Here is a 13275-nt window from a genome sequence, read left to right as displayed (position 1 = left end):
ATATGTGAACACAACACAACTGGACCGCAATGCAACGAATGTGCTATTGGTTTTTATGGAAATGCAATTGAAGGCACGCCAAATGATTGCAAAAAATGTGCTTGTCCCCTGAATGAGAGTACGAACAATTTTAGTCCTACTTGCAAATCAAATAGTGTTGGAGGTTATATTTGCACTGAATGTCCCGAAGGATACTCTGGCGATCATTGTGAAATGTATATTTAATTTTAAATCAATTTTTATATTTGATAAAATAATTACATTTTATTTGTTTCATTTGTAGATGTGCTCCAAAATATTTTGGAAATCCATTAGTAATTGGTTCTACTTGTAAACCTTGTGATTGTAATGAAGCACCATGCGATAACCTCACTGGAAAATGTATTAATTGTCTTGGAAACACCATTGGATGGAATTGTAAAGAATGCAAACCTGGTCATTTTGGAAATCCTATTATTTCTGATTGTAGACGTAAGTAATGTACACAAAATATGGTCATTAAAAAGTTTTTAAAAAAATGAAAGTTTAACTTTTTTAAACTTTTTATTTTAAATGGTTTGATTTTCTAATCGTAATAACTAAAACTGATAATTACTCGACTACCCGTTTACTAATTTCAAAAATAATGCGTTATTATGCGTACAATAAGAAGGAAACAGGGGATAGGATGCAGTTTAACAACATAAGTAATTTTTTTTTTAAGTTGCCATGTAGCGCGTAACTTGGGTAGTAATTAAAATAATAATTTATAAAGTTATTTATTGATTGAATTAAATTGATATTTTTTGCAGTGTTTTTACATCGGATTTTTAACATTTTAATTTTAAATAGCTATGCTATTTCACCAAAGTACTCACTACTCAACTTTTCCTTAAATATAAACATATAAAAAACAGGTTATATTGCTATTTTTATGTTTGATGGTAGGTCAATCTAATAAAATATTAAATCTAACAAACTAAAATTGTACCGCTGAACGTAAATTTGCTAAACTGCTTGTTTTTAAGATAAGATAATACCTATATATAGTTGTGGTGTCCTATTAAATTCACTGTTTCCTAACTATTAAATTATTACATGATGTTGTCAACAAAACTTAACTAAATAAACTTTTGATGATTTACATAAACTAATTTTCCAATCGGTTTACACTAAAAATAATTGTATGTATGTAATTTATGTTATTATGTTTAATGTATATTATGTGTGTATATAAGACAGTAAAACTTAAATCATTTTATGTTTTCTCTATAGCATGTGATTGTAACGTTATTGGATCAGTTATCACGGATTCGTGTAATGTAGAGACTGGCCAATGTCAGTGCAAAGAAAATTTCACCGGTAGAACTTGTGATCGTTGTATGGTATGCAATTAATTGGGTTTTTTTTATAAATAGAAGATTAATATTTTATAATCTAAATTGTTTACAGGATGGTTTGGGTAATATTACTGCAGAATGCGTGGAATGTAACTGTGATCACATTGGCTCTATATCTGATTTGTGTGATCCTCGATCAGGATTTTGCCCATGTAAAAAAGGAGTTGCTGGAGTAAATTGTGATTCATGTAGCGAAGGTTTTCATTTTTTTTCAAATCAAGGTTGTATTGGTTAGTAGATTTTTAGTCAATTTAAATTTCATAGTAAAATATTATTTAATATATGGGCAGTTCAATGATTATTTTGTGTCGTTTATAGAATGTCAATGTAACAAAACAGGAAGCAATAATAATATATGTGATCCTATTACTGGTCAATGTGATTGTCGATCAAATGTGATTGGAAATCAATGTGATACATGCAACGTAAGAGTTAAAAATGTTATGAAAAACTTTATTATTAAATTAGGCTGTTTTTGACAATAATTTATTATGACAGGATGGATTTTGGAATATTTCTGAAACAGGATGTCAGAAATGTAGTTGTGATAAAATAGGTGCTATTAACGATTTATGTGATTCAGAAAGCGGACAGTGTACTTGCAAGGTTGGCATAGGAGGTAAAAACTGCGATCAATGTCTACCAAATTATTATGGATTTTCAATACTAGGTTGTTTAGGTAATAAGATTAAAATATAAACATAATAATCTTTTGATATCCACTTAATAAATGCATCATATTAAATTATTTCAGAATGTGAAATATGTGAAAAACCTGGACATATATGCGATATGGATACTGGCAGGTGCGTATGTCCTCAACTAACTGAAGGGCCAAATTGTAGTCAATGTGCAGCAAATGCTTTTAGATGGGAAGTCAATAAAGGATGTCAAGTTGGTTTTTTATCATTTATCTAACTATACAAACAAGAAATTTAAAAAAAAAAAACTATTCATTTCAGGAATGCCACTGTGATTCATTCGGGGCTTTCAATGGGTTATGTAATAATGAAACCGGATCTTGTGTTTGTCGAATTGGCTACGACAGTCCAAAATGTGATAGATGTTCTTTTGGCTATTATGGATATCCAAGATGTCGACCATGTGCTTGTAACTATGCTGGAAGTGAACCAAGTAAATGCAACGAAACTTTGTGCGGCTGTGATGAATTTGGGCAGTGTGAATGCAAGGTAATAATCTCTACACGTTTAATTCATAAAATAAAGTATAAAGACATTATTTATTATTTGTCAAGATTAATGTTTACGGCAAACGATGTGATCAATGCAAAGATGGAACTTTTGGACTTCATCCTATAAATTCGGACGGATGTATACCTTGTTTTTGTTTTGGGAGAAGCAACTCATGCACAGCAGCAGGTTTAACATGGAATCAAATCAGATTATCACAAACACGTACTTTGTTCATAAAATATGATACGAATAATAATACTCTATACAGAGAGGGTGATTACCCTGTTAACACTCAAGAAATATGTTACATTAATGTAAGACTAGAGTTATAATTGTGTATTATTATCTTGGTTAATATCTAATTATTTGATAACTTTATAAGTATAAAAATTTTATTTATTTCTATAGCTAGCAAATCCGGATAATACAGGATTAAAACCTAACAAAGATGAACGAAATCAACTTAATGTAACTAATAATCTTAGAGTTATACCTGGAACTATTAGTAATGTTGAGATTGGAGTAAAATATTTGTTTGATACACCTGTTTATTGGCAACTTCCTAAACGTTTTTGTGGAGATAAAGTTGGTATTAATAAATATTGATTCGAATTTGATATATTTACCAATGTCCTTAATTAGGTACTTTCATATGGTGGTTACATACGATTTACCATAGATGCTGAAGGCGGAAACACTCTATTCCCTCAATCTATTCTAACTTCATACCCACTGATTCAAATTCAAGGTAATGACCATTTAATATTAGAACATTTTCCTGTAACCTTCAATGTAGGAACAAGCCATCAAGTAAGGTAAGTTAAAATTATACATATTTTATTAAGTATATTAATTTAAAACAAGAAATATCTAATAATAAAAATTATGTTTATATAGGTTACATGAATCTTTATGGCAAGTTAAAAACAATCCTAGCGCTAAAGTGAGTCGTGAAATACTTATGCTCGCGCTACAAAATATAAAATATATATTTATCAGAGCTACTGATTCAGTTGATTTTACTACAGCAACGTTAGTCAATGAAATACAGTAAAACTATTATTCGTTTTTTATAATAATGATTTACTTTTACAGTTTAAAAGATGTTACGTTGGACACTGCTACATTGTCTCAGCAAAAATCTAATCATTTAACTGCTTCTCAAATTGTTGAAGTATGCGATTGTCCACCCGAATATAATTCTTCATCTTGTCAAGATCCAAGCTTGGGATATTTTCGTTACTACAACACTTCCGTTAGTTCCACAATAATTATACAAACTGTTGGTGAGGCTCGGCAATGTGAATGTAATGGAAGGTCATCCGTCTGTGATGTTGACACTGGAAATTGCAAAGTAAATAATTTTCTGTGATTTTTGTTTTTTAACACAAAATATTAAATATACATTTTATAGAATTGCACGCATAATACTGGTGGTGCCCATTGCGAAGTTTGTGCGGAAGGGTATTATGGAGATCCATTTACCAATGGCTGTGAACCATGTCCTTGTCCGTTAGTTACAAAAAATTACGCTCAATCTTGCGAAATTGATTTTTACGGGAAACTAATATGTCACTGTAAACAAGGTTATAAAGGAAGCATGTGTGATCAGTAAGAATTAATTTTATTTGGAGTCTATTATATGTATTTTAATAAAATTTATTATAGATGTGAATATGGGTGGTTTGGGTATCCACGAGAAGAAGGCGGAAAATGTGAACCATGCCAATGTAATAAATTTGGCATAGTAAGTGATGAATGTCACGAAGAGACAGGCCAATGTAACTGCATGCCAAATATAACTGGTAGAGATTGTTCAATTTGTCAAGATAAACATGTTTTGACTAGTAAAGGATGTACACGTGAGTTAATTTTATATTTTCAACAAACATTGGAAACACCGTAATTGATCTTATTTATTTTTTAAATGGTTATAATGTATTTAGCGTGTGAAGATAAATGCATTGACACCTTATTAGATCATGTTTTTAAGCAAATTAAAATGTTGAACCAAACAACTCTCCATCTTGCTGAAGGAATGATATCACCGCCATGGTCACAACTTTCTTCTGTAAAAGAAAACGTGTCATTTTTAAATGACATTATAAATACATCAAGTCAAGAAAATCTGAAATTAATTAATGTTTCTGACGAAGTTGACCAAAATCTTAAAAAGAAATTTAAGTACGCTTTCGTTAAGGTACCTCAGATGTCAATTATAAAATATTATCGACTTTGTTTTTAGTTTTAAGTAAGTAATACATAATCAAATATTGATTATGAACTTTTTTCTAGGCCAAGAAATTATTAAAATCATCTCAAACCAATGAAAATGAAATACAACCTCTTTATGATTTAACTGAAAACAAATTAGCTATTAGCATTGCTCTAGAAAGAGAAGTAGATGGTGTGTACAATTATGTTCTAAATACTTAATACTAGAAAACATGTGTTTACCTGAATTATATTTTGTGCATACGTTTTATAATTCAAAACTTCTATTAATGTTTATAATAATATAATAACTTACAATTTAATAAATATAAAATTATTTTTGTTAAATTTAAGTTTAATTCTTTAAAAAATTAAAATTGTTATAATCATATAACAAATATATATTATAAATATATACGCATGTAATATTCAAATAAAATAAATAATATTTTAGTAAGATTATTTTTGTTCGTATTTACTGTTTTAACCTTTAATTAATAAATTTAAATCATTATCAAATTAATTATTTTTCAGAACTAGTTAACAGTTTGCAGAGTTATAGTTTTGAAGATAGATCTCATGTAAATATAATAAGCACTATGAGAGAAGCAAAAAATTATTTGAGCAAATTAAATAGTATTGATTTTGGCCCTTCAATTGATCCAAAGGCGATACTCAAGTATTTAAAAAAATATTTTAAGCATCTATAAAACTTTTAAAATCTAATTGTTTTTGTTTTAACATTCATAAATACTTTTATATTTTACTAGAACTTGCTCCGACGCAATGGAAAATTTACAGTTGAATTCAGGGAGTCAAGCTCAAACCATAAATCTCCGTCATAAATTTGAAACTTTATTAAATCAAGTGAAGGACTTTGATAGTATATTATTGAATCTTTCAGATATTTCAGAAATAGTAATTATAATTTCTTTTAATATATTTTACTTTATATTAACGTGTTTTTTCAAAAATAAACAGACAGTGCAATTGAAACAACACAATTTTCAATCACTTAATGAACTTAACAAGATGATAGAAGATATAAATCGTCTTGATTTAACTTTTAGCACAATACACGGAGATACAGAAGAATTACTGAAAGAAGCCAGAGAAAACTATTTCTCATCTTTAAATAAGCTTGAGGTATCTTCAAAAAAGTGAAATATTTCTATCATACTAAACTTAAATATATTTTTTTTTCAGGAATTGTTATTAATCAAACCACAATTAGAAAACATCAAAAGAAATATAAATAAAGCGAAAGATTTTAATCCTCGCTTTGATAACGATCAATTTTTAGTTAACTCAGCCGAAATACATGCTAATTTTCTTTTGCAGACTGCTCAAAAATACGCAGAGTAAGGTTTATTTATACATAAATAAATAACGTAACGAATGAAATATTTAATCATATACAATTTTATTTCATTAGGTTATTTAAACCAATTAGACATGACGCAAATATTGCTCTTAAGGCCAGCAATGCATACTTAAATATCGTCGATTCTCTTCAATTAGCTCGTAATGCAGCCATTAATGCTAGTATATTAGCCGATACATCTTTCAAAACAGTGAGTGTTAAATAGTTCTGAGTATTTATATTGTTATTAAGAAAAAATATATGTATATTATTTTTATAGTATTTATACATAATATGTAAACAAAAAAGTAAAAGTTGATCATTATAAATTATATAATTCAATAAATCTAAATACTAAAAAAATTAATATATTCAAACATTATAATTTGAAATAATTTATGTACAATCATTATTACTTAACAACCTTTGTTTTTGATTATGCTAAGCATGAAATTATATTGGATGACTTTTCACATATACACATACATTCCATCATATAAATACCATTATGATTTCAAAAAAAAATCTAAAATCTTAATAGTATCAGTACGTGATTATTTCGTCGTATTATCTTTTGTTATTTTTATTTTTTTTTTTTTTTTTTTTTTTTTTTTTGGTCTTACTGTTAAATAATATTCTTGTACATCTAATTTTCTCATTTTTCTCTTTAATTTAATAGTATTTATTACATTTTAAATACTTTTTTCATTATATAAATTGCAGATTAATAAATACTTAAATTTACGACTGATTATTTTACAATATAATCAACATCTGATTAAATACCTAATGAAATGATCACAGAACATTTAAATATTTATCAATAATCATATTATTATTTCAACTATTTTACATTTCTAAAAACATCAATTCTATGTATAGATATGGATAGTCTTAGTTACATAAAATTATACTTAAGTTCTAAATCAAGGAATTCATTTTTTTTTTTTAATTGTAATGACATTTCTTCTATTAACCACTATCAAACTACAAATTTCTATTTAAAAGATTCTATTAATTAATAATTCGCTGACTATGTATTTAATTTAATTTTTTTATGTATTAGGCATACCCAGGAGTTTATCAAGAATCATTAATCGATAAAGCAAAAACAGCTGAAGAGTTATCCAAACTAACTTATAAAAATACATACAATACTAAAAATATCGTTGATTCAATTCAGTCAGACTTTGATATACAAGTTGATAAAATCGAAACCGTTAAAAACAATATGAAACAAATCGTAAAAAATGATAACATAAATTCAAAACAAATAACAGAACTTGAACAATCCGAAGGTATTTCAATAAATCAATTATAAGTTTTTTTTTTTACTTAACTTATTTTGCTTAATTTTTTTAAAAAAAAAAAAGGAATGAACATGGAATTAAACAATAGAGAAGACGTTGATCCATTAATAATAGCGTCGAGTAACGTTGAGACTAAAATCAAAAACATTCAAGATAACATTAACAACAAATTACGCCCTATTTTAACTCAATTAAACGAAGAAGGAGAACCAAGTTTAACGATCGTACAAGATAGGAGTATGATATCAAGAACTTATATTTTTAATTCAACTATTAAAATAATTGAATGATTTTATATTTCTTAGTTGATGAAACTGAAGAGCATGGAAAAAAAGCCATTGATATGCTTAGTAGAATTGTCAAAACATCTGAAGATTTTAGTAAAAAAGTAGCTGCTTGGAACCATTCCATGAACGTTAAGCTTGATGCTCTACGGAATAAAATCACAAAAGCTCATCAAATTGCCGATGGTGTAAGTTGATACAAATATAAATTAAATTACATTTCAAACAGTTACTTTTATTATTTTAGATTCGAATATCAATATCTGGTCAAGAGAACGGTACTAACAATGCATGTATTCGTACTTATCAGCCAAAATTCTTGGAGCCTAGTACAAGAAATACGATTGTATTGTCGTATGCTATAAGCTCGAACGAAAGAGACGCTTTGTTATTTTACCTTGCAAGTAAAACTACGGTACGTTTATTTAAGCTGATTTATCTATTTCCATCTAAAATAACCTTTGCTTTATGATAGGGTGATTTTGTGGCAATCGAAATGGTGAACCGTAAAATACGTTTCGTTTGGGACGTAGGTGGCGGAATTGGCGAGATTACTCACCCAATGCATATACAGACTGCTAATGATCTAAACAATGACCAACACTGGTATAGAATCGAAGCCGAAAGAATACACAACCTAGGTAAATTGCTGATCCGACCACAAGTAGTGCCAAATGGATCATCTCTAGCTATGGGTTCTCCACACACAAATATGTCCAGTCCAGGGATGGGACGATTAGATATAAGTGCCGATGATCAAATATGGATAGGGGGGATAGACAAGGCACCTCTACCACCATACTTACACTCTAGACAACATGGTTTAATAGGATGCTTACACCAAGTTTGGCTTGATGGTCGACCAGTTGGACTGTGGAATTTCAAATCACAACCATCCGGAACTTGTTCCGCCTGTATTGAAGGGTACGTATAATTGAATACAGATCAACAATGTTTATTAATCAAAAATTAATATTGCAGTGCAGAAGATTTGATTGATGATGGATCCTATAGATTTTTTGGTGATGGCTACGCTGTCTTACATTATGATACCACAACTACGTACAATAAGTATTTATTCAGCGTTTCTTTGAGTTTCAAAACATTTGATGAAAGATCTTTACTGTTTATTGTCGAAGGTTCTCAGCCGGTTAGCAAAATAATTGAGTGTACTTAAATAAATATTTTTATAATAAATATTTATTTTTTATTTTTTTTTTTTTTTTTTTGACGTAGGATCAATTTATAGAAATACGAATACACGATGGTAAAGTTGTATTCCGAGTTAGTTACTCTGGATATTCTCTTCTTGAAATATCTTCAACGAGCCGATACAACACTGGAAGTTGGACTAAATTAGAAGCTACTCGATATTTTGATAGAAAAAAGAAATTAGAAAAAGGTAAAAAGAGTAAACGCTTTAAAAAACAAAAATGATCATGTTATAAAATTTGAAAAATTAGAGTGATTAATAATTTATTTTATTCAAGGTGTTTTAAAAGTGGACGGAGAATCAAAAGAAGGTGTACCATCTCCTCCGCCAAATCAAAATGACATACCAGATTTATCAGAATCAGAATATATGGTTGGTGGCGTTTCTCCTGGCTTCAAGTCTATAAGTGGCTTACCTAAATCATTTTTGGGATGTATGTCGGACATCCAAATTGCTCAACAAGGATATAATCCAATGAGAGGAATATCGTGGGGTGTGCAGCCAACTTGTTCGGATAAAGTATGACTTAAATTAACTTAAGTTAAAATTACTGTTTTGACATATAATTATATTTATGTTGCAGCCGTTGACAGTTGTGGGATTCTATGGAAATGGTTATTTGGAGCTTGTATCATATACACTCAAAAAGAAAGCATCATTTGGATTCATGTTTGCCACTCTACAACAAGACGTGTTACTCATGTTATCCACAACTGAGTCATTAATCGTAAGTAATGATTGATTCTATAAATATTTATGGATTTTTATGAATACGTTTTTGAACTACTATTTCAAATATGATGTATTATATTTCAGACAGGAGTAACTAATACAAGTGATAACCCTGAAGAAATAAATAATAATATCGACCAAGAGGTAATTTTGAACATTGTCTCTCTTATATTATACTAATTCAAGGTTATCGTGTTTCAGAATAAGCAAAACTACTACTCGGTCAGTTTAAGACGAGGGCAAGTAGATATTCGAATAAATGCTGGTCGTGGAGAGGTTAGACTTGCTAGTGAAGGATTTGAATTTGGTGATGGTAAGTATCACTCCATTATGGTGACCAAAAATGGAAAGAAGTTAGAACTGCGCATCGACGATGTTCTGCATTCATCTTCGTCATTGCCTGAGGGATCAAACATTGTAAAGGCCCCTGGTACAGCTGGAGGGCTATTTTTAGGAGGGTTGCCGATAGAAATAAATACCACAGGAAAAGCGGTGTCCAGTGTCCCATTGATTGGCACCATCAAAGATGCTATTTTTAATGACCAGTAAGAAAATATTCACTGATTATTAAGTTAATTATTTTTAAAATAAAATATTTTAATCATCTGTTTTGTTTTATATAGACTTTTATATTTCGATTCACCGATTGAATTCGAACACGCTGCTATTGGGCAAGTCGGGCCAGTGCCACAAAAAGACGACAATGTTTTCAGCGAGATCGCCTCAATGACATCGTCTGAAAAATCAGCAGGGTGCATGAAAGAAGGAAGTTTTTCACTTGAACCTGGTGCAGTTAAATTTGGAGACAATCCACATAGTTATGTGCACGTAACGTTTGGTAAACGCCACAACATGCAGAAAAATTTTAAAATGGACTTCAGATTTAGGAGCTTCTATCCGGATGGGCTGATATTTATGTTGATTGTAAAACAATAGCTTTTATAAAATGTAGTTTATATATCTTAGTGTACCTTATTTTTTGGTTATTAGGGAACACGCGGGAAGCAGACAAACTATTTGTTGATGCATTTGTATAATGGACGTGTACAGTTAGTCTTGAAGACACGAAAAAGAGTTGAAATATCTACCCAAGCTGTATTTAATGATGGAATATGGCATAAGGTAAGGAACTCAAAACACATTATCTTATTACATGAGTCCCGTCTAAATATTTGATTTGTATTATGTACAATAGATTCAATTGGTAAAAGAAAATAAAACGTTAAATTTTGTGATTGATTCAATACCACAGGAGAAATTAAATTTGACTAAAAAATTAAGTATAGGTAATACTATGTACGTGGGTGGTATTCCAGAAAAAGACATTCAGCTACCAGAATCGATGGTATGAAAATCAATTCTTAAAATATTTATATTAACAATTTCAATATTCTAAACATTTTTTTTTTTTTTTTTTATAGAACGTTCAAGCATTCAGAGGATGCATGCAAGGTTTTTCAATAAATCATCAGGAAGAAGAACTGATAAGTGAAAAAGCAATACGTCACAAAGTTGGGCAATGTTTTCCACAAGTTGAAAAAGGTTCATTTTTCCCTGGTGATGCGTTTGCCATTTACAGTAAGTCATTAAAAATATTAAGTTATGTATTATTTTGTCTTTTAAAGACATGACTAAAAAATTAAAATTAAAATCCAAATACCTCCACAGTTTTGTCAGCATTAAAAAAATATAATAAATCTTATTGTGAAATATATGTAATGTTATATTTCATTTAAAACAATTATAGAAAACAAATTTTATGTTGGTGCATTGTTGGAGTTGTCCTTGGAGTTAAGGACAACGCAGTCTACTGCGGTACTTCTGTCTGTGTCTGAACCGGAAGGCTATCCAGCATTATCATTGGAACTAAACCAAGGTAAAGTAATAATATCTGGCGATATGGGTGACCGCAGACCGTTCCGCGTTGAACAAAGTTTCCAATCAGAGTACGCAATTTGTGATAACAAATGGCATCAAATTCAAGCATTCTACGTGGAGGACAAACTTACACTGAAAGTTGACCAATTTGAACAAAAGTATTGGCTTCTTGACAATGGGCACATAACCGGAGCGCGAACACACAGTCCTCTATACATTGGTGGATTACCAGGTAAATGCAATTGTTTCGTTTTTGATAGTACTTAAAAACTTATCGAAAATACAATATATTTTTATTTAATGATAATATAATGTTATCTTCATCTAATTAATTCCCGTAAATAATTTATTTAAACATATAATGATTGTATCATTTATAATAATTAATATATCATAAACTGTCCATGTACACGTAATATGTTCACATTTTTACAGATGCTGCATCGAGTGGTACCTTAGGAACAAGAGAAAACTTCAAAGGCTGCATACGAAACCTCGTTATTGGTGGTGAACGCACCGACTGGACAAATATGGCGGGTCTGCACAACATACTGTTGGGTTCTTGTCCACTGATCGTCCACTAACATTATAATTACCTAATATTACCAATTTACCTATTTTATTCAGTTTTTCATTATTAATGGTCTGTGAACGTACCTAGATGCGATATTTATAGAATATTTATTACTACAAGGAAAAACTATATATCCTATTTTGTACATTGTATATAACTATAATTTTCCGAGACTGCGCTCCTCCGTACTGTTTTTTTGCACGGCGGATTTGACTTACAATTTTTTTTTCTATTGTAAATACTCATACCTACCATATTTCAAATCAAAAGTAAAATTAATTATTATGAATATAATTTATAGGATTTAACCTATATAAGTTTAAATATATATATATATATATATATATATATATAAATATTTATATTATTTTTTTTATTTTCATACGAATTTCATTATTGTTTAATTCTTTTAATTTCTTGTTTTTTTTTTTTTTTTTTTTTTTTTTTTAATTGGTTCACGTTTCACATAATACATAAATAAAATCTGTTTATATTTTTATACCTAAAATTATAAAATATGAGAAAAATAAATGAGATTAATGAATTTATGGTTATTGATTAAATAATATACAGCAACTTTGCTAGGGCACAATTAATCATTCCTCCAAGCAATTCATATTAAATAGGTACATGATAAATCCATTTTAATCGTTTTCGTTTGATATATACGCAGACAAAATATTATAAATAAATAAATTTTATTGTTTCTGTGAAATTTTTTATTTTATTATTAAAAAAATTTCTATAAAAACAAAATTTAAAGATATTTTTATCGGATTCGTTTAACATAGATTATTTTAATATAAATGTATTAATTTTAAAGTTCTCGTAAGATTAACATAATATATTTTAAGAGTATTGATGATGTGTAGGCATGTCAGTATTTTTTTAAATACAAAAATATTAGATAAGGTACAAAAATCATAATTAAATAATTTGATAAAAAATAATGTAGTTTACCTTTTTGTACATTATTTAATTAAAATATTTATATAAGTAGATATTAAAAACCGTCATGAAAGATTTTTCAAATAAAAATTATATCAGTAAATTCAGTAAGATAAATTAAATTAATATTACCAAAATATATTATCATGTAAAAATTTTGTTTAAAAACATTTATAAATAACTAGTG

General features: G+C 28.7%; 1 protein-coding gene across 1 annotated transcript in view; it reads left to right on the top strand.

The window, feature by feature from the left end:
* LOC112595097 (laminin subunit alpha-1) overlaps positions 1-12209 on the top strand; it is a 50487-nt gene extending 38278 nt beyond the window's left edge. The window contains exons 12-50 of the mRNA XM_025340188.1: positions 1-215; positions 284-471; positions 1255-1364; positions 1432-1609; positions 1698-1804; positions 1878-2058; positions 2134-2273; positions 2342-2569; positions 2635-2886; positions 2981-3157; positions 3215-3387; positions 3470-3604; positions 3668-3926; positions 3987-4183; positions 4241-4434; positions 4519-4772; positions 4868-4979; positions 5321-5465; positions 5557-5704; positions 5768-5932; positions 5993-6147; positions 6222-6360; positions 7216-7447; positions 7523-7696; positions 7765-7931; positions 7991-8158; positions 8219-8667; positions 8725-8893; positions 8980-9145; positions 9234-9475; positions 9540-9683; positions 9773-9832; positions 9890-10233; positions 10312-10612; positions 10679-10810; positions 10884-11033; positions 11110-11266; positions 11436-11798; positions 12002-12209. Coding sequence (XP_025195973.1) covers positions 1-215; positions 284-471; positions 1255-1364; positions 1432-1609; positions 1698-1804; positions 1878-2058; positions 2134-2273; positions 2342-2569; positions 2635-2886; positions 2981-3157; positions 3215-3387; positions 3470-3604; positions 3668-3926; positions 3987-4183; positions 4241-4434; positions 4519-4772; positions 4868-4979; positions 5321-5465; positions 5557-5704; positions 5768-5932; positions 5993-6147; positions 6222-6360; positions 7216-7447; positions 7523-7696; positions 7765-7931; positions 7991-8158; positions 8219-8667; positions 8725-8893; positions 8980-9145; positions 9234-9475; positions 9540-9683; positions 9773-9832; positions 9890-10233; positions 10312-10612; positions 10679-10810; positions 10884-11033; positions 11110-11266; positions 11436-11798; positions 12002-12150 — 7419 coding nt within the window. The 3' untranslated portion in view covers positions 12151-12209. The remainder of the gene's footprint in view (positions 216-283; positions 472-1254; positions 1365-1431; positions 1610-1697; positions 1805-1877; positions 2059-2133; positions 2274-2341; positions 2570-2634; positions 2887-2980; positions 3158-3214; positions 3388-3469; positions 3605-3667; positions 3927-3986; positions 4184-4240; positions 4435-4518; positions 4773-4867; positions 4980-5320; positions 5466-5556; positions 5705-5767; positions 5933-5992; positions 6148-6221; positions 6361-7215; positions 7448-7522; positions 7697-7764; positions 7932-7990; positions 8159-8218; positions 8668-8724; positions 8894-8979; positions 9146-9233; positions 9476-9539; positions 9684-9772; positions 9833-9889; positions 10234-10311; positions 10613-10678; positions 10811-10883; positions 11034-11109; positions 11267-11435; positions 11799-12001) is intronic.
* Positions 12210-13275: the final 1066 nt, after the last annotated feature.

The sequence above is a fragment of the Melanaphis sacchari genome, unplaced genomic scaffold (assembly GCF_002803265.2).
Source record: "Melanaphis sacchari strain LSU unplaced genomic scaffold, SCAv2.0 Contig254_pilon_pilon, whole genome shotgun sequence".
NCBI lineage: Eukaryota > Metazoa > Arthropoda > Insecta > Hemiptera > Aphididae > Melanaphis > Melanaphis sacchari.
The sequence above is the reverse complement of the archived record's forward strand: the minus strand, read 5'-3'. Positions and strand labels throughout refer to the sequence as shown.